Here is a 21,319-nt window from a genome sequence, read left to right as displayed (position 1 = left end):
AAATGTTCCTGGTGCTTAGGGTTGACCACCAGGAATAAACAAACCCAGAAGTGTGTAGATTGTCCCTACAGGGTTAAAGATACAGCCTGGTCCCCTAGGCGGACCTGGCAGAAGACCAATTCTGTGGCGCTAAGCGGCAAGATGTGGAAATTCCCACGGGTGGAGTGAGTATGCCCAGCCACAAGCACAGCCTGCTTTCTCCCACATTGGGAATCCAGAACGGGGAGAGGGTAGGATAAAAATTCTTGCTCCGTGAAACACACAATGGCTGTGCCTTGGCAGGAGCTGGCGGCCCAGGCTGTGGGGGCTTCTGGCTCCCCCTGAAACCCCTAATGGAAAAGGTAGCTGTGGATGCCCCAGGTGGGACTAGGACACTCAAAATAATATAAAACAAGAGGTAAAAATGCAATGGGGCATGAGGCTGCATAAAGCAGAAGTGTGTTTTGTAGCCATTTATTCGGAGCACACGGTTACAGAAGGAGAAGCAGGAACCGAGGACGGCATTGCAGTACTCTGTTTTGCAGCATAGAGATGAAGATCTAATTGAGATGACGAATAGTATTTGGATACACTAAGGAAACTGCGTTCACACATCTTTTTGACGCATTTTGGAACCCCTGTGTGGGTTGGAAATATCACCGCACTGAAAGGAATCGAATTTGGAACGTATAGGCTTGAGAAAGTCGCAGAATTACAACCTGTTGCGACGAAACGTGTTGGCTGTTGTTGGCTGTTTTGAAAAGATCCGAATTAAAGAAGACAAAGAATTGAATTGGAATTGACTTTATTGATTTGTTCTAATTTTCTACTGTTGTTTAAACCTGAAGACAAAATGTTGGTTAATACAAACGTGTGCTTGGGAGTTAAAAACATGTTTTGAGAAAAAAAAGAGGTTTTTTTTCATAATTAATGGAGTTTAGTGGTTCTCCATTCCTTTGAGCACCGTTATTAGTTGTAGAAGTATCAAATATCGAGTGCAAATCTAACATAGCGCCAAATACCTATACGCATAACCACGTTTCAAGAAAATCTCTCCCAGGGGTGGTACCTGACCTGGGGGACGTCTGCCCAATATTCAAAGCATTCCCGGATCTGGAGCTTTTGCTTAAGGGTTCTGGAATGCAGGGCCACTTTGGGTACTGTCAACTGTGGATCATAACTCGTATTACAGAGCTGTACTGTTCACATTGAGTTCAATAGTTTTACATTGGTGAATTGTAAAATGTGGCTGCTTTTACTGATGTGTTAACACCCAGACAAAGCCAGTAGGCCGGATTTATTAATAATGGCACCCCCTTCCATTGTGATGTTGCATCCAGTGTAGGTCGGTGGTACTGTGATTACAGGGTTCAGGGCCCACTAGGAGTGTAACAAAAAACAAGCATTTGCAATGCAATAGGTCTCGCATTAGGAAAGTTTGAGCTATTGGTCTTGTAAATAACAATTTTTTTATTTATGTGTTGCTTTTGAAAATAGCTACATTAATAGCTTTGTCATTTACAATGCCAATAGTTATAACTTTCGCAAATGTGACACCTATTTCATTTGTAATGCAACATGTGTTGTATTTACGTGACTTAGATGTATTGCTATTACAAATAACAATGGCTTTTAATTTTTTTAAATAATTAATACTTAAATAAAAGTGATTGTAATTTATAATGGTAATAGCTTAAACTTTTGTAAATAACTTTTGAAAAGATTATGTTCAGTGTATTTTATTGTGACGAAAATGCAAGAACAGAAGTGAAATATTAACATCTTTTTGTGACATTTGTAATAAAGCTTGAAACATTGAGAGAACATATTCGAACCAGTTGTTGAATGGTTGCATAGATTGATGCTGTGATGGCGTGGAGTGATGGTGTGGTGGCGACGAGTGATGGTGTGGTGGCGACGAGTGATGCTGTGGCGTTCAGTGATGCTGTGGTAGCGCATAGTGATGCTGTGGTGCCCCTGAGTGATGCTGTGGTGGCTCTGAATGATGCTGTGGAGGCCCTGAGTGATGCTGTGGAGGCCCTGAGTGATGCTGTGGAGGCCCTGAGTGATGCTGTGGAGGCCCTGAGTGATGCTGTGGAGGCCCTGAGTGATGCTGTGGAGGCCCTGAGTGATGCTGTGGAGGCCCTGAGGGATGCTGTGGAGGCCCTGAGTGATGCTGTGGAGGCCCTGAGTGATGCTGTGGAGGCCCTGAGTGATGCTGTGGAGGCCCTGAGTGATGCTGTGGAGGCCCTGAGTGATGCTGTGGAGGCCCTGAGTGATGCTGTGGAAGCCCCGAGTGATGCTGTGGAGGCCCCGAGTGATGCTGTGGAGGCCCGAGTGATGCTGTGGAGGCCCGAGTGATGCTGTGGAGGCCCTGAGTGATGCTGTGGTATCTCATAGTGATGCTGTGGTGTTCCAGAGTGATGCTGTAGTGTTCCAGAGTGATGCTGTGGTGGTGCTGAGTGATGCTGTGGTGGTGCTGAGTGATGCTGTGGTGGTGCTGAGTGATGCTGTGGTGGTGCTGAGTGATGCTGTGGTGGTGCTGAGTGATGCTGTGGTGGTGCTGAGTGATGCTGTGGTGGTGCTGAGTGATGCTGTGGTGGTGCTGAGTGATGCTGGGGTGGCGCTGAGTGATGCTGGGGTGGCGCTGAGTGATGCTGTGGTGGTGCTGAGTGATGCTGGGGTAGCGCTGAGGGATGATGTGGTGATGCTGAGTGGTGCTGTGGTGGTGCTGAGTGATGCTGGGGCGGCGCTGAGTGATGCTGTGGTGGTGCCGAGTGATGCTGTGGTGGTGCTGTGTGATGCTGTGGTGGTGCTGAGTGATGCTGTGGTGGTGCTGAGTGATGCTGGGGTGGCGCTGAGTGATGCTGTGGTGGCGCTGAGTGATGCTGGGGTGGTGCTGAGTGATGCTGTGGTGGTGCTGAGTATTGCTGTGGTGGCGCCGAGTGATGCTGGGGTGGCGCCAAGTGATGCTGGGGTGGCGCCGAGTGATGCTGGGGTGGCGCCGAGTGATGCTGGGGTGGCGCCGAGTGATGCTGGGGTGGCGCCAAGTGATGCTGGGGTGGCGCCAAGTGATGCTGGGGTGGCGCCAAGTGATGCTGGGCGCCAAGTGATGCTGGGCGCCAAGTGATGCTGGGCGCCAAGTGATGCTGGGCGCCAAGTGATGCTGGGCGCCAAGTGATGCTGGGCGCCAAGTGATGCTGGGGTGGCGCCAAGTGATGCTGGGGTGGCGCCGAGTGATGCTGGGGTGGCGCCGAGTGATGCTGGGGTGGCGCCGAGTGATGTTGGGGTGGTGCTGAGTGGTGCTGTGGTGGTGCTGAGTGGTGCTGTGGTGGTGCTGAGAGATGCTGTGGTGGTGCTGAGAGATGCTGTGGTGGTGCTGAGTGATAATGTGGTGGTGCTGAGTGATAATGTGGTGGTGCTGAGTTATGCTGGGGTGGTGCTGAGTCATGCTGGGGTGGCGCTGAGTGATGCTGGGGTGGCGCTGAGTGATGCTGTGGGGGTGCTGAGTGGTGCTGTGGTGGTGTTGAGTGATGCTGTGGTGGTCACATCATGTTCACATTTAGACAAGTGTTTCAGAGGGTTGAAGTAAGATGAGCAACCTGCCAGAAACAAATGGGGAAGAAAGGAACTGACGGGAAAAAAGCTGCGGCAGCTATTTAGGGCATTACATCAAGAGTGAAAAAAGGATATCGTGCAACACTAAAATGACACCGATATTAGGAACTGTTCTAGAAATCCTGTGGTGAAGATGAATGCTGCAGAGAATGACACCCCATACCAGACTAGAACAAAGAATGATATAATTGCAAACAATATCATTTCATGTTACGGATAGCTGTGGAAATGTTGGTCCCTACATAATTGATGATGTCAGCACAAAGTGTGAGTGGATCTTCTAAACTGTCAAAAAGTAACCTAATCTTCTAATTCTGTATGAGTATATGTTAGATTCCACGACAGAGAGGGGCTGTGAAGGACGGAGAGGCGACAGGCAGAGTCCACGCGCGGCGGACATCAAAGGAAGGGTGGGAGGGGGGGGGGAAAACTGATTAGCGAGCGAGAAAAGCCAGAAGCACCAGGGGGGCAGGAGGGCGGGGAAGCAGATTGCCTTCAAGCTTTAAGCAAGCCCCTTTTACAAAAGCTCTCGACGTGGCCAGCGAGTGGGAGGGAGGAAAGGGAGTGAGGGGGAGCAGAAGCCTTTGATGGTGGTGTGCGAGGCCAAGCACGCCTGGGGAAGCTTCATGCATGAGTGAACAACATACATTTAACGAAATCCGCTTGGTTCAAGAGACTCTGGTTCAGTAGTAATAGGTCTTTGAGTTATAAATAGGCTGTCCGGAATTCGGTTAAAACCGATTGTAAACGACAATACACTACTGAATGAAAATCGGCTGACTCGGTTGAAACCGAGTCTCACTGATTTTCATTGTTGTTGCGCCTCTTGGCCACTTGATGGAGCCAACGCAATACAAATCAGTGGCCTGCCTGTAGTGTCTGGCACGGAGGTGTCTGGGGAATACAATGCTTCTGCAAATGGGCAGCCGAGGTGTGAATGGCCCAAGGGCCAGAGTAACACCAGGCCCCCTGCCTGGCTCACTACTTGGGGGGGGGGAGAGGAGCTGTTGTGGTCTGCATCTTACTGCAGCCTGCCGTGCACGAGTACTTTACAGGTCTTTCAAGAGACCATTTACATAACAAGGCTTTGTTAATTAAGTAGTGGGCGATGGGGGACGGGCACCGGAGAAAGAGGCGGCACGCTCAAGTTTCTTGCATGTTAGTTCTCACCTAGCGCAGCCCTCCAGGCGCCTACCACAATCCAGTCTATTACTGCCTTCCTTGATGGCATTGAACCCGGACGTGTGTTACCAAGCTTTTCCGAAGTCTGGTCAGGATATTATTAAACCGCATTTTCGGAGCTCTGCTCTCGATGTCACCCCCACTCTCTCGTAGCTTGGCTCTCGTTGTGGCCATACTCACTCACAGCTCTGCTCTCAATATAGTAATTCCCTCTAGTTTCTGCCCTGGGATTAGCCAGTCTTTTTCAAGAGCTAAACAATCATGGAAGAATTGCAATGCTTAACTGCAAAATCTGAAGAGGGGGTTTTGCTCTGTGCAAACCGTGGCCGCGCCGCCATAGCGGGAACCACACTGCAGCATTGCTTTTGCCATTTTAACAGCTCATGTCACACACTGTGTGGGAGTCGGGGACATTTACCGAGCTCGGGCACATGTATTTCTAAGTCTTTGGCGCTGTTTTTCCTTTTCACTATTGCTGAGTTTTCTTTCACCTACTCAGACAACTGGGTCAGGGCTCTTGCTGGGAGGATCCCGTGTAAGTGGAGCTGCGCCAGACAGTGACTCACGGCGCGCTTTAGATGCAATAAAAACAATATGCAAGCCCTTCCAATGAAGCTGTTCAGGGTGCTCATGAAAACACATGGCCTTTGTCCAGGGCAGGTCTGTTGTGCCTTCGCGGTATGTGCAGTACTTAGTACTTCTGTTTTCCAAAAGCAAGGTTCTCCAGTCTAGAGGTCGAAACATTTTTAAAGATGAATGTCTGTTAATATATTTCTATGAACGGTTTATTAAAATAGCCTTTGATAGCAAAACCATGTAATTCTTGGAGGTCCCCGTGTTTCATAAATCCTAGATTGACTGATATTTGTGAGGAGGTAGCAGTCTTTTTAAGGCCCCTATTGTCCGTCATATAGATATTTTTGGGTGGCATGAGCAGGCATTGTTCAGCGCCATGAGGTATTCCAATCTCCTTTGAGTGCACTGCTTAGCTTGTTAAAAAACAGAAGTCCTCAGTTTCACAGTTTAAAAAAAAAGACTTTCCTGTTCATCAGCAGCCAGATGTAAATTGACCCAGTGATAAGAACTTGGGGGCAGATTTACAAGCCCCTTGCGCCACTTTTGCATAACTTTATCCATGTTAAAAATGACACAAAAGTGGCGCATGGACCTTGTAAATAAGCCCGTTGAAGTCTAGGGCTCAATTTCCAGATCTGTTTAACATTGAGATCATCTAGCTCCAGTGTTGTATCCCTGATTTGGAGCTTTAAAGGTTTGAGACCTTGCTTTTAAATAGAATTAAGAAATGCTTACATAAGGGCCAATGATGTTTTTGCCACGCCATTTGGGGATACATTCTGACACCTGTTTACTTTATGCTCTTTTATTTCCAAGAACTGGGTGACCATGTGCCATCTCCCGCTGATACAATGACGTAGTGCACGTTTGCTGCTTAAATTAATAATGCGGGACAGGAAAGGTTGGTCATGTAAGATGGTTGCCTCGTCGGAATTGCCTTTGTAAGGGGTTCGCTGTAAAACTGTTTGTCTAAAACCATACATCGTGGCTAGCAGCATGCAGCACGATACCTGTAGCAGTCCTGGATTCTACATTTTCCCTGCTCAGGATATTTACCTCTATTCATCTGAGGAAACGCTTGCTCTGGAAATTTCGTGCCACACATGAATTTAACAGATTGCTGTCACTGAAATGCCAGCAGCGCAACATACTCTGTGTCAAAGTTTTTATTACGATTATATTTGTTAGCTAGGTGTGAAAGCACATTCAGGGGAAATTCGCAAATAATTTTTGACTAATGAAGTGTCCTAAAGGGTGTTGGTAACAAATAGCACTATTCCAACCATTAAAAGTCAGCTTTTTACTTTACTTGTGGTTGCGCAATAAAAAGGAAAACAAGACACAATACTCATATCAACTGGCTTCTTCCATTCTAAACTACGGGGGAAAATCCATTCTAGAGTCAGAAATTAGCTGTACAAGCCCTCATTCTGTCACGCATGCATTATCGTAATAGTCTCTATCTTGGCATTTCAAATGCTGGGTTGTCCAAAATTCAGGTAGTACAGAATTCAGTCTTCCAGTTAATACTTGGTTTGAGGAGACAGGAGCATGTGTCTGTTTTCACTCATAGATTACATTGGCTCCCTACTGAGAAGGATTCATTTGAGTCAGCCGTGTTTCTTATGCAATACATGGAAGAGAGCCCCTTTCCCAACACACTTTCACCTGTAGCAACCCAATTGCCGACCCCGCTCATAACCATGTGCTCCTCAAGGTGAGGCCTATTGGCTATGCCAATGCTTGTTTTTTAAATGTGCACGATTCCCCGTCTTCATTGAACTGCAAACTCAAACTTTACAACTGATGTTTACCAAGTCCTTAATCAGAGTTGGTAGGCTACCAGAAACACGCTTAAGAAGCAGACACTGCACTAGTCAGGTGACCATGTCCTTCGTGAAGTGCAACACTCTCTGAGCAGAAGAGGGGTAGTGACTCTGGAACACAGACTGTAACTTCCAACTTGCTGAGGGACCAATTCACGTTTTCATTTAAAACAAGCATTTGCAATGCAATAGGTCTCACATTTAGGCGAGTTTGAGCTATTGACATTGCACATAACAATGCCTTTTATTTTTGAATTTGTTTTTAAAACATAAATATAAGGCTTTGTCATTTACAATGCAAATAGCTAAAACTCGCATAAATGCGAAACATATTGCATTGCAAATGCTTGTTAAATCTGAGCTGCTGCATCAAATGACAATGGAAAGTATTTCATGACTGTATTAAGCTTCTGAAATGTAGAGCAGTATACAATTTCTAAAGGAAAATGGAAAAAGCAATAATAAAAGCAAAGCGTTCCATAAACACCGGTAAAACACTGTTTCAATTGGTTTTTTATGGCGCGAAAATGAGTAACCACTGAAAATAACTGTTTTTTTGAGGTATTGAAATCACTGGAAAACACTGAGAAAACACCACCAGAATTTCCCAAAAATAGAAACTGAAAACAGGAAAGCCTAGTTATAAATAACTCGACCTAAAAAGGCACTATCCAGTCAAACTCTTTACTCAGGATCTAGTGGGAAAGAGAGCTAATTGGGGAAAAAAACACTTCATGTAAAACATAAAATGACACACGAACAATAAAAAGCTGAATTATTTCTATAGCAATGCATTTGTGTGTAAAATAACTACTTTGCAGATACTTCTAATGCGTACAGACTTCCTTTTAAAGGTTTGCCCCCAGAGGTAGCTAGAATGTGAAGCACAAACTCCATGGCAATAATGGAATGTCTCACATTTGACACACTTTGCCGAAACTTTGGAATTTGACTGAGACAGGCCCCTATGACCTCACGCCGCCTTAAGATGAGACAATATCCTGAGCATTTGCTAGGAACATGTGAAGCTAAAAAGAGGTACACTCCGCCGAGTTTGTGCAGACCCACCTTATTTTGTGTGCCTCAATTGTGTGGTGAAACGCCTCCGGAAATGAGCAACGTGACGAGATGGACCCTTGTCACCGAACAAGAGACAGTCGTTTGACATCCTACTCATACGTGCAGTTTGACCATGTTCCATATATGTAATAATGCACTCTCCAGCTGTTCTCGGTGCTGCAACGTAACGCCTTTATTATCGCGACGATAAGGTCGCTTTGTGAACTCAGTGCTCACTAATGCGGCGGGGTGGTGAAGCGCTGCAAATGAAACGCCAAAGTGCTCATCGCCGTGCAGTGAGCCCCACTGTGACTGTCTGCTGAACATAAACGTAACATTCAGAAAGCAGCGCGTTCTTGTGTTAAGAGTAGTGTGTGTTTTCAAAATGCGGTGCACATGGAGCAATTGTTTCTAACACAATCCACACTATTAACGTTCAACAAGTAATGCTGTTTTTGTATAGATTTCCTGCTTTGAGGAACAAAAAACACATATACGCGAAGTGCGCCTTGAAGTTATAGTGCCCAGTTGTAAGCTGCACTGCGCATAGAAGACCTGGCTACATTTCACGATACTTACCGTCGTGGAAACGCACCTACGGACGTCGCACTAGGCGCTGAGCACAGACGCGTCACAGCGCAACCAATCCATCAAAAGGCTCAGGCCTTATTGAACCATATTGTTTTTTCACATGGTGCTGCAAACGCAGAACAGAACACGTACAAACCTCTCCTGTGTTTTACTTACAAAGAGGGTGTGTTCATCAGCGTCCAGACTACATCAGCGAGCAAAGAGGTGCGAAAATCGCATCCCGGAAATAGTAAAACATTATTTATTATTGATGTGCTGTTGAATAATCTCTATATCACACGTTTCATACTGGACTTTAAAAGCCAGGGCACTATGCCAAAACTTCCATGTAGTATATGCTTAGGGCGTAACGCAGGCCCTGGCAGCCCGCGGGGGGCAGGGGCGGCGGTCAAAGGGCCCCCATTCAGCCGAACACCTTTTAATTCCTGTGAGCCATGGGAAAGTCGGTGCCCCTCTACACATTGCAAGGACGACGGGCACTTCATTTTCAGTTACGCCACATTTAGTAACAACAGTACGGAGTCGCAGTGAAGCGCTATAAACACAGGGCGCCTCGCCATGGAAACGATGTACACCTGCCTAAATAATCCCTCCTCTGTGCCTGCTTAGGACAGGGCAACACACAGAAGTAATTTGTTCACTTGGAATTTTTTGTTTCTAATGTGAAGCGCTCTGACGCCTTCGGGTAAAGTCCGCGCTATATAAAAATGCATAAATAAAAATAAATAAGGAAAATGTGACCTTCGAGAGTGCGCTTGAGAACTCGTCACCGATGTTTGTAAACACAGCGCTCAAATGACACGTGGAAACAATTGTCTACTAACAGAATAGTCTGACGTCATCGAGATTCTGGGCATGAACAACAATGAGGCAAGGCTCAGGCAACCGCTGACTTCAAGTCCGTTTCCTGCAAAGCAGACTAACCATTGCAAAAGACGGTCTAACGCATTGTTCACAATCTCGTCCTGAAGAAAAGAAGCCCAGAGAAGGGGCCAAGTAAAGCACCTTCATTCCTTTGATGCAAGCGCTGTATATACCTCAAATCAGTGCAAATTTCGCACACAGAAGAGAAATTGCAGAGGCAGGTGTAACGAAACCTTCTGCCAAACCGAGAACATTGTACATTACAGACAGAATTGGGACAACACACGCAGCAACAATGCAACACTGCAGCGCGCACACAATAGTTGCACCATAAGCAGCAACAGAGCAGCATCCCTCACAGATCGAGTAGGCAATATATGAATTCCGGGTACACTGAGTATGTACATTCTAGACCATCAACTATGCACACTCAGCTAATCTTAAACTTCAACCACAGCGGATCAGCGAAATGTCATAAAAAGCTGCACCGAGGTCAGATGTAAAGGCTGTGGACACAGAGATAAGGTTGAAAGCAGAGATCAAAGTACTGCTGTGGTCAGATCCTGGAAAAAGTATACGAGACAGGCGTTGAAGTGAAAGGAAACTGCAAGATATGTAGGTGAATGCTTTGGTTCAAGAAATGCATTTCTGGTCAGAGCTTCCCTCGTCTGGCCACAAGAATACAGTTATTCTAACATGACTTCTGGCAGTGATGTTTCAGTGTGGCATCAGCTTATTGCACTGATGTCACAGCCTTACATCAAGGCTGACATTTTATTTCCGAACATATATTATCGTCTGATGACTGCACTAGCGTCATGAACTAACATTGCAGTCTTACGTGCGATTCATGTGGTGTTGCCACAACCTAAACTGAGGATGCAGCCTAACATCACCGTTTTGTGAAAAAAGCAATACAACAATGGATTAGGAGTACACTTTATTTTAAAAGAAAGACATCTGCAGTGGAGTAGGAGTCCCAAGGTCAGTATCAAGTGTAAGCGGTAAGAGAGCAGCCTCCAAAAAAATACGTGTTCTGTGCCAAAGCCTCTGGCACTGAAGATAAACTATGGCGCTGCAGCGAGTACATAATTAGGGGGGGGAGGAGAAATGCGAGACACGGCCTGGCGGCCGTGAAAAGTGTGAAGGCGGGGAAGCGGATCCCTTTGAAGTGAAGCTCTCGGAGGCAGGCGGCTCGGGGAGCAAATGGCAAGCGCATGCACGAGCACATGCACTCGACATAATCCGCCTGGTGATTTCAGAGCTTGGTTTGCCCTCAATACTCTCGTCTATTTATCACTTACGTGACAGAATAGTCGAGACCTAAAAAGGGTTTCACCAAAGGTATTTCCATCTACCAGAGTGTATATATTTGTAATTTAATGTGTCGTATTTAGCAGTTAGCTTGTAATAAAAGTACTTTTCCATGTCAAAAGAAAAAGCAATAATTGAACACTGATTTATTAAGTGCTGCAGTTGTGTACCAAAGAGCTGAGGTTACCAGCCAGCCCCACCTCTCCAGAGTAGGTCATGGGTTGCTCTGCTTCTCTACCTTGAGACAAGCGAGTAGTAGAACGGGATACTTGGTTCCTTGTAAAAAGACAATTGTGGACCTACTAATCCTGAAGGACACACATCCTTCGTAACTAATAGCCCAATTTCTTAAAAGTTGTTACTACATCCTCAGCACTGGACCAAGCTCAACTGTCCCTTAAATCGATTTTTTTCAAGCTCTTCTTAGGATTGGATTGCCGTTAAATGTGGCGTCCGTTCAGCCAGGTGGGGCAGAAGGACAGTTGTTCTGCCAGACACGGAGACAACTGTCTTCAGTTACATGAATATGCAAGGAAGTTGTATTGTGCTCTGGAGCAACTTGCACATCCACGTTGGATCATGTTTTTCAAACAAGAATGCAAACAGAGGGGAGGAGCTTGGCGGGCATCCGAGATGGCCGCGTGAGCACAGCGCTCTCCGGACCCCCGCCGCTCCCGGCTTAATATCCTGCTTTAATCCTGATTTCTTGCGAGGATTTCTATAGAGGACGTTGGGCTGATCTACCTGGACTTTTCAGGAACTGATTTGGACATCGGGCGACTGAATTATGTTCAATTGAACTTTTGGGCTCCGCCCTTGAAGTGCGCCCGGGACTGGGTGAGGTTCGGTGGCCGTCTTGGAGTTGAACAACAACGGCAGGGGGATTGGCATTGTGGGTCCCCTTCTTAAGTTTCGGTTTCGATTCTGCCTCAGACTGGGACATTGGTGAGAGGGTCGGACCAGAGCTGCGGTCAGGACCCACGTAGGTTGTCGGGCCCTTGGCTGAACTGTTCCTTGTGTTGGCTGCCTTTATCCTGGTGCTACCCCTCTTGTGATCCTTTGGTCCCGGGGCCTCCATTTCTGGTGCCCGGTCCGTCGACCCTGGTGCCTTTACTTGTGACGCATCTTCAAAATGGCGGGCAGAGGGGACCGGGAGACGCGCAAGACGAAGACCCCTCTGCGCGGGGGACCGGTTCAATCCAATGTTATGGATCGTTATACCCACTCTAAGGGGTCCCCCGGAGCTGCCCTGCCCGGTCCCATTGCATCTGACCAAGTCGTGGATGCGTCGACGGAGCCCTCCTTGCAGGACATCATGGGCGCCATTTCTGGCATGAGGGAATCCATAGGCCAACAGTACGAAACCTTGGCCCACAAACTTGACACTGTGGCGATTGAGGTGAATTTGATTCGGGCCGATCTCTCCAAGACGAACGAAAAGGTGAAGTCGTTGGATATCAAATCATCCAGCCTCACGACGGACGTCTCTGACATACAGACGGAGATTGGCAATCTCCGTAGGGTGAACGATTTCATGACCCGGCGCTTGGAGGATTTTGAGAACAGGGCACGTCGCTGTAATGTTCGCGTGGTTGGTGTGCCGGAGAATCCAGAACCCCACTCTGTTGATCTCCTGGTGGAAGACCTGATCCAGAACCACCTTTCTCCGTCTGGCCTTAGTAAATTTTTCACAGTGGAGCGCGCACATCGTGTTCCGGGGGGCCAGGGCAAGCCAGGCGCCCCGCCGAGACCTATTGTTGCGAAGCTTTTCCACTACAGAGATCGGGACGCTATCCTGCAGGCCTCGCGGGTGAAGGGCCCGGTGGCCTTTGAGAATGCCACGGTGAACTTTTATCCGGACTTTTCCCAACAGGTCCAGAAGCAGCGTATGGGATTTTGTGGTGCCAAGAAGCGTCTTAGGGACATGGGGATGCGTTACGCAATGCTCTTTCCGACCAGGCTGCGGGTTGAGTATAATGATCGAACTTTCTTCTTTGATCGGCCAGATGCGGTGAATGACTGGCTAGACTCCCTGCCTAACCGTCCTCCTGAGACTGAGTCCGAAGCCCACCCGGGCGGTGCTGAAGGTGGTGTGGAGAGCTGAATATCTCGTCTTTGACTGATGCCTTGTTTGGTATAACTTCTCCAGGGATGTACGCCTATGTTCCTCTACCTCATATGTGTTTTGCTGTATGTTCTTTTCTCGTCATTGGTTCGAGCGGGGGGCGGGTGGGACGGAGCCTTTCCTCCTCCGGGGTCTTTGTGTAGAATAGGGGTTTTTGGGCGACAGGCACACTGCAGGTTGGGGTGGCTTTTTAGCTTTTTGCAGGGGTGCAGGGGGGGGGGTGTATTCTTCTTAGTTGGGGGGTGGGTGGTTGGGAAGTTTGTTGTTTGTGTGTTTTGTGTTCAAGGCGACTTTCTCCTGTACTTGACTTTGTTTTTGCGGTCATGCTCATTGGTGGGGGGTTTGGGCTTTGTCGGGTGGGATGGGGGGTAGCGGGTTGAGATTTGATTCGTGGAACGTTAATGGTCTGGGAGATCGTATCAAACGAAGTGTGGTGTTGAAATGTATACGACGTTTATCTCCTGATATTGTTTTCCTGCAGGAGACTCATTTGATAGGCAATGTTTGTCATGCAATGAATAGGTGGGGCTATCGCCTCGTAGCACATTCAGGGTTTACTTCGTGTTCCAGGGGTGTGGGTATCCTTATTCGGGCTTCCCTCCCCCTGGCTATTGATGATGTGATTCAGGATGACCGGGGGCAGTATGCTGTCCTTGTGGGTCGGTATGAAGGCCGTGCCCTTTCCCTATTAACTGTTTATGTGCCCCCAGGCTTGCAGACTTCTACCTTTTCGGATTTGGGCCGTGTCTTGTTGGACCTCCCTGATAGTACGCTCTTTCTGGCGGGTGATTTTAATTCTGTAGTCTCCGGTCTCCACGATCGCCACCCCCCTAGGGATACTCCGGCGGCTCAGCAGTGGTTGGGTGGATTTTTGGATACCTTTGGCTTGGTGGATTGCTGGAGGCTTTTGCATCCTACTCAGCTTCAGTACACTTTTCACTCTGGGGCCCGTGGGAGTCTGTCCCGGCTGGATTATTTCCTGATGCCTGCGGCTCAGTCCCCAGCGGTGCGTGAGATTGTGCACCTGCCCAGGGGTATCTCTGACCACTCTCCGCTCTGGCTTCGTTTTGAGGTTGGGGTGGAGGCAGTGGGCCGGGTGGCCCCCATTAATCCGTGGTACCTTACTTCCCCAGAGACCCGCAGCCTTTTGCTTCGGTCCTTGGACGCGTATTTTCTGGATAACGAGGGGTCGGTCTCCTCGGCTGTATCCCTATGGGAGGCCTTTAAGACAGTGATTCGTGGGCAGGCCCTCTCCCTTATTGTTGAGGCTAAGAGGGCGAGGAATAGAGAGGTGGTGGATCTTGAGGGAGAGATTTCTGCATTGGAGGAGGATTTGGAATCTGGTGTCACGTCTGAGTAGCTCCATGCCCTGGGTCTGAAACAATTTGCTTATAAGTCCGTGGTCACAGATGCTGCCAAGGTGATGTTTCGGGAGCAGCAGGGCCGTTTGTATGATGTGGGTGACAAAGCGGGGAAATTGCTGGCATGGTTGGATAAGAAGGAGAGAGCTAACCGTGTGGTGCCTGTGATTCAGTCTGCGTGTGGTGTGCGTGTGACGGACCCGCTTGGAATAGTTGACCGATTTGCCGAGTACTTCCGAGTGGTGTATACCCCGGTGTCTATGAGGGATGTGGCGGACTCCCGCCTTCTGTTGCGTGATATCGCCCTGCCCAGTGTTTCCGATTTAGACCGTGTGGCGTTGGACTCCCCCTTTACAGTTGATGAGATAGCTACTGCCATCCGCTCCCTCCGTTCGGGCAAAGCATTGGGCCCGAACGGGTTGCCCATCGAATTGTACAAGTTGCGTCCCGACAGGGTGGCTCCGTATCTTCGCGCCATGTTTCTGGAGTCCCGGGAACGGGGTATTCTCCCGTATGATCAGCGACTGGCCACGATAGTTGTCATCCCCAAGGATGGTAAACCGCGTGATCTTTGTTCCTCCTATAGGCCAATATCCCTCCTAAATGTTGAACCCAAGGTATTGGCGAAACTCCTGGCATCCCGTCTCTTGACGGTCATTAGTGGCTTGGTCCATCCGGATCAATCTGGCTTTATCCCACACCGCAACACGGCTCTGAACCTACGTCGTCTTCACGGCGCGGTTGCGAGGGCGGGGCGTCTGACGGAGCCGGCCATTTTGGCATCGTTGGATGCATCCATGGCCTTCGACACGGTGGAGTGGCCCTATCTTTGGGCGGCTCTTGAAAAATTTGGTTTTGGCCCTGAGTTTATTGGTTGGGTCCAGTTACTATACGCGGAACCTCTGGCGCAGGTAGTTGTGAATGGTAGGGTCTCGGCTCCTTTCGCCCTCGGTAGGGGTACCCGTCAGGGATGCCCCTTGTCTCCGTTACTGTTCGCTCTTGCCTTGGAACCATTGGCTGCTTGGCTTCGGTGGGAACCTTCCCTCAAGGGGATTCGCTGGTCTCCGGACTTTGAGGACCGCGTTTCTCTTTACGCGGACGATATTCTTTTATATCTCACCTCCGCCCGTAAATCTCTGTCTGTTCTCTTTGACGTTCTTGCTTCCTTTGGTGCCAACTCGGGCCTTGTTATTAATTGGACCAAGTCCTGTGTGTATGTTCTTTCGGGTGTTTTGCCCCCCTTGCCGAGCAGACTTCCTATTCAGGTGGTCCAGTCGGGTTTCAAGTATTTAGGGATTTTTATTACGTTGGATCCGTCGCTCCGCTTTGAGCGTAATCTCCTCCCACCGCTGCTTAGATTGCGCTTGGATGTGGCCCGTTGGCGTAAGCTTCCTTTGTCTCCTCTGGGCAGGGCGGCCCTGTTTAAAATGATGTCCTTGCCGCGTTTCCTTTACGCGCTCCAAAACTCCTATGATGCTATCCCTGCGTCCTATTTCCGAGAGATTGAGAGTCTTCAACGGCAATTGATTTGGGATGGGCGTCCGCGTATTGCACTCGCAAAGCTCACCATCCCTTGGTATGACGGGGGCATGGCGCTCCCCGATATCAAGCGATATTACTGGGCTTCTCAGTTGTCTGCCATTAATCATATGATGTTTTCCCCGGATCGTAATCCTGCATTCGAGATGGATAGACTCCAGCTTCCGGGTGGGGACTTTAATAGAGCGCTTTATTCTCGATCGGCCGGGCGCCATCTCGTGGGCCCGTCCAAGATTGCAGTAACTGTATGGCGAGCCGCGAATGTGAGTTTGGGATGGGAGGATCGACTGACGCTGGCGACGCCGCTTTATGCTTCGGAACGTTTGGGCGGTCTCTGGTCTACCAAGGGTTTCGACCGCTGGGATGTGATTGGGATTTGTAAGGTGGGTGATGTGTGCTCGAACGGTTGTGTGAAGTCGTTCCAGGCCCTCCAGGCGGAATATGGTTTGAGTGGGAGGGAATTTTTTCGCTATCTGCAGGTCCGGCACGCCCTCGCCTCAGTTTTGGTTCCTGATGAGGCCCCGCCTGAGTCTTCCCCCCTCGAGGATCGTGTCCTTGATGGGCATCTTCCTGATAGCACTATTTCTCTGATTTATAAAAAATTGATCAATAATCGGGCGGACTTATTAGTCCGACTTTGGGAGGCTTGGGTCGGCGATGGGTTGGAACTGGACGACGAGGATTGGCAGTCGGCACTCTCTTCTCCCAAGGAGGTGGCCATTCCTGCCCGTCTCCGTTTGGTTCAACTCAAGATCCTTCATCGAGTATATGTTACGGGTCCGCGGCTGGTGACGATGGGCTTTTCTTCGGATGGGCTCTGCAAGCGTGGTTGTGGTTCGAGTGCGACCTTTTTACATATCCTTTGGGAGTGCCCGGCTGTAGCGGCTTACTGGACTGCTTTGCTTGAGGTGATGACTGATGTGACTGGTGTGGCCCTGCGGCCGGAGCCTCGACAATGTCTGTTGAATGTGTGGGAGCCCACTGACTACTCGGTGGCCCAGACCAGATGGGCTACCCTGGGTTACATGATTGCGAAGCGGGACGTTGCGCAACTCTGGGGAGCTTCCAGGCCCCCTGAGGTCTCGAAGTGGGAGGACAACATGGACTGGTCCATGTTTCGTGAGAAGACGGTGTATGTGGCCAGGGGCAGGCCCAGGGCGTGGACAAAGATTTGGGGCCAGTGGAATGATTATCGTGGGGGTATTTGCACCCCTCCCCCCGTAAGCACTGCTGGGATTATCCTATCTCCCTAGGCGAGCGTTCCCGGAACCCTTCCATACTGTTTCTTATATTTCTGATTCTCCCCGCTGCTCCCCTCCCCCTCCCGACTTGGTTGGAGCCCCAGGGTTCTGGGTGTGGTCTCCTGATTGTGGACCATCCCCTCTGTTCTTTGGGCTGACCTGACTTATCGTGTATTCGCCTTTTAGTGTTTGTTTTTCTTTTTGTAAAATAAAAATTCAAATTGCTCTGTGATATCTGTTGAGTAATGCTTGGTGCTCGAGCTTTGCCGACCACGGGTGTACATTTTTACTTCATGCATTGTGCCTTACTATTAGCGGCCAGCCCGTGAGGTTGTAGGCCCATTCTTGTACTTTTCTATGCTTACTCCAATAAAGGTTTTTGAACAAAAAAAAAAAAAAAAAGAATGCAAACAGATAGACAGTGAGGTACAAAAACTCCTTGTAAAAGGTGCTACTTTACCATCTCCGGCTGAGTGGATTTATCAGCAATATCTTTCTGATGTATCCATGACCGTTGTGACGGAGTAAACGGTCCACCAAGATCTAAATCAGGCCCAAAGTCTGTTCTAACTGGGATGAGCTTAGAAGAGATAATGAAGTCCGCAGATTAGTCATAGGAAATTTTATTTTCAAACCAAATCCGACAGCCGATTTACAGGTGTTAGCTCAACCGTGAACTAATATATTTAGAATATGAAATGCATAAATTAACAGTTCAGAAGAGACCATTCTGGTCACTATATAACGATATCAGGAATCTGCAGGGAGAAAGGATCCTTTATGCTCCCGCCACCACTTGCCTTCTGTCTACACGTACAAGGGCACTCACCAAAAACGACCTACGGTTGGGGATTCTGAGAAAGAAGATCACACAGTAATTTAAGATGAATATGGGAACAATAGATTCCTCAGGTTTGCTGTGGAAAGTACTGAAACCGCTAATATGAAATCTGGCAGATACCCAGACCGCAAGGGTCCAATTTCTAACACTCAGGTGCAAGGATGCAGTTGAATGCACCAACACTGAATTAGAAAGCCAACTGGACTGCAGCCCTAACACCAGCCTACTGAGTAATCCTGTGCAGGCGGTGCTTTCTGGTTATTACAGGTCCCGTTAGACAAGTTCAGTGACTCAGTGGCAACCTAAACAATATTTTGTTTATGAACAACACACTCAATGATAGCAATAAGAAACGCAGACATGTAAATTGAAATGTTTATTTTAAAATCCTCAGTCTAGTGAATAAAATATCAACAGCAATCAAACAGAATGCAAAAACAAATGCAGTTTGACATGTAATGGTCAGTAAAAACAAGAGAAACTATTCTAATACTTTTAGCGAGTTCCTGACATCCCAATACCCTAAAGCTATTACTAAGGTCTATGCTAAACTTTACCTAAAGCATTAAAGGGCAAACCTGCCTTTCGAGTTTCAGAGATTTAAAAAAAAAAAAAACATTTTTATTGTTTTTGCAACAAAGAGAACAAACAACAAGCATGTCAGTAGTGAGCGACACTCCCACACACCCCCTTCCGTACCCTCCCCAGAGTTTCAGAGATTCTTAGGATGGATTGCACATCATACCTCTGAATAGGTGGCTTCAGCTATTGTTTATCAGAGTTCTGCAGAGGAATCACAAATGTGTGCTCTCGGCGAAGGATCCCTTAAACACAGCTTCTAAAATTAACTCTCTGACACAGTGGCTGGCTCAGCAATCTGGCATGACCTTCGGCAAGTTATAGAGTGTGGAGTCCTCCCCGAATCAATGGTCAAATTGTGGAACTTATGTACTGAACACTGATTCTATCTCACGTTTTGAAAATAAAAGTAGGCTTGGAGACACTAAGAGTACTGCAATACTAACCTGGCAGGGTGCAAACTACATTAGTTCTATACACATGTTGACATTGTTCACAATAAGCTTCCATCTTTGTAGATAAAAAGCTTACACTGTAAGAGGCCATATTGTAATGGCTGCATCCATTAAAAAAACGAAAACATGTCAGCCTACAGAGTGGGTAGATAGGATTCAATCAGCATTTTTGTGTGCTCTAGGATCTTAACACGTTCTATTTGAGATAAAGAAAGGGTAAATATAGTCAAAGAATGAAAACAGAGTGACTAAATGATATCCGTCGAGGAGACGTTGGTTGGTGCAGATTTGCAGGAATCTTGGAAGCAGGCGGTGCTCTGAGGCGTTCAGGATACTGAAGTATGACACCAGTATACCGATCGTTTACTCAGTTGCAGGCTTCCTATTTTCTATGTGGTGTACTCGTAGGATTTTCATGAAATTAGTTTAAGATGCTGCAGTACACCACCGGGGTGGAATAATATTAATCGTATTCTAATAGCTGGGAATAACACCACACGGTGGTTGACCCCGTTATTTTACACAAAATGTCTTTTTGTGATTGGACTAGAATAAAAATAGTCACTGGCAGTGGTTGTCTGGCTGCAAGGAAATGGTAATTTGTTACTTTATGTCATCAAAACCCACTAAAACCTTTGTGTAGGGGTGACTTGTAGACCTGGGGAAGCCAGTGTAAGGACAACATTTATTGACATATGGGAATAATGTTGGTTATTCCTTTTATGATCCTTTTTTATCTAATTTATTTATGTATTCACTCTATGCACCTTGAAGTGACCTTTGTCCCCCGTTCAGAATTACTCAGAGATTTTTGTACTGATTCCTTTTTTAAATGTATCTAACTGTTTTTCTGATGTAATCTTTTAAATTATCTTGTATGTATTGTGTTGTACTTTTTAGGTCATACTGACCGAAATAAAGTCGTTTGAACTTGGATACATAATGCACCTCAAAAGTAGAAAGCCTAATAAAGGCATCTGGAAGCTAATTTGCTCATATTGGAAGGCAAATTGTGAAATCACCCAAGAGAAGATCCACTGTACTAGGTAAATAATGAGAAACTAAAATCCCACCATACACTGCTGGGGGAAGCTAGAGGTATTTATATAGCAGGCCGAAACGGACTTTACAATTAGGACAAATGTCTCAATGTGTCGGAACATCGCTTTCAAAAGTTAGAAACCTGGAGGGGTGTGAAGCCTGAGAGAGACTAGGTGAAAATAAAAACAAACTACACAGGAGAGAAGATATTTATTTAATAATTTTCTATTACTCCAACAATCTTCCCACTCCCGACTGTCACACCCCAGACAGTCTCCCTCCTGGTGGAGGATGATGAACACCTGGAGAACGGGACACTCAGGTGCCAAGACCCTATGACGATTCAACCCACTTAATCAAATAAGCAGAGAACCAAGATATACCGCTGCCGTGACAGTATGGCTGAGGGTCCTCATCAGAAAATCTCCAAGAGACTCTGGAAAACGACCTTAGTGATTCATTCTTTTTGATTATTTAAGTACTGGTTTGGGAAGCTGAATGAATCTCTGCTTCTCTCTCCCTGTTTTTTGGAAGATTTTTGATGCTCAATTCAGTCTTTGCCAGTACTACTGGACCATAACCAATGAAAGATGAAAACTGAAATAACCACCCAGGACCTGTTGTTTTATATTTGGTCTCTTAGGTAATGGTTTAACTTAAGATCTCACAATGATGTGGGTCCTAGATCGTATGTTGTGGCTATCACTTTTAAGGCACAAAAGAACCACTCACCCTCATGTGGAAAACTGCATAACTTCAGACAAATTTATTATAGAGCAAGAGGAAACTTGATAACTAACACCTTTAAAAAACAAACTCCTCTACATTTTCAGATATTTGTTTTCAAAGCGTGCCCTGTGATAAACATAAGAAAATGAAACCTTTAATCTTGAGTATATCTTGTACCATACCTTAATATCCACAAAGTTGTCTGGACAGTATTTCTCCACTTCAGCTTCGAACAGAAACACTGGGTTACAGCTGCGCCTGGTAAAGGAAATATTGAACACTGAACTATAGAGGATAGCAAACACGGATTATTTGCCGAAAACATGGGTGATTGACGCATATTTTTTTTTCATGTGAAGAGATTAAATGTTATGGCAAGTAAAATGAAACAGGTAAGAA

General features: G+C 47.1%; 1 protein-coding gene across 1 annotated transcript in view; it reads right to left on the bottom strand.

Moving 5' to 3' along the window:
* The window catches only part of TOP3A (DNA topoisomerase III alpha), a 226,265-nt gene that overhangs the window by 178,521 nt on the left and 26,425 nt on the right, over positions 1-21,319 (bottom strand). Inside the window, exon 4 of the mRNA XM_078665179.1 lies at positions 21,103-21,178. Coding sequence (XP_078521305.1) covers positions 21,103-21,178 — 76 coding nt within the window. The remainder of the gene's footprint in view (positions 1-21,102; positions 21,179-21,319) is intronic.

The sequence above is a fragment of the Lissotriton helveticus genome, chromosome 10 (genome assembly GCF_964261635.1).
Source record: "Lissotriton helveticus chromosome 10, aLisHel1.1, whole genome shotgun sequence".
Lineage (NCBI taxonomy): Eukaryota > Metazoa > Chordata > Amphibia > Caudata > Salamandridae > Lissotriton > Lissotriton helveticus.
Note: the sequence above shows the minus strand (reverse complement) of the source record. Positions and strands in the feature narration are given on the sequence as shown.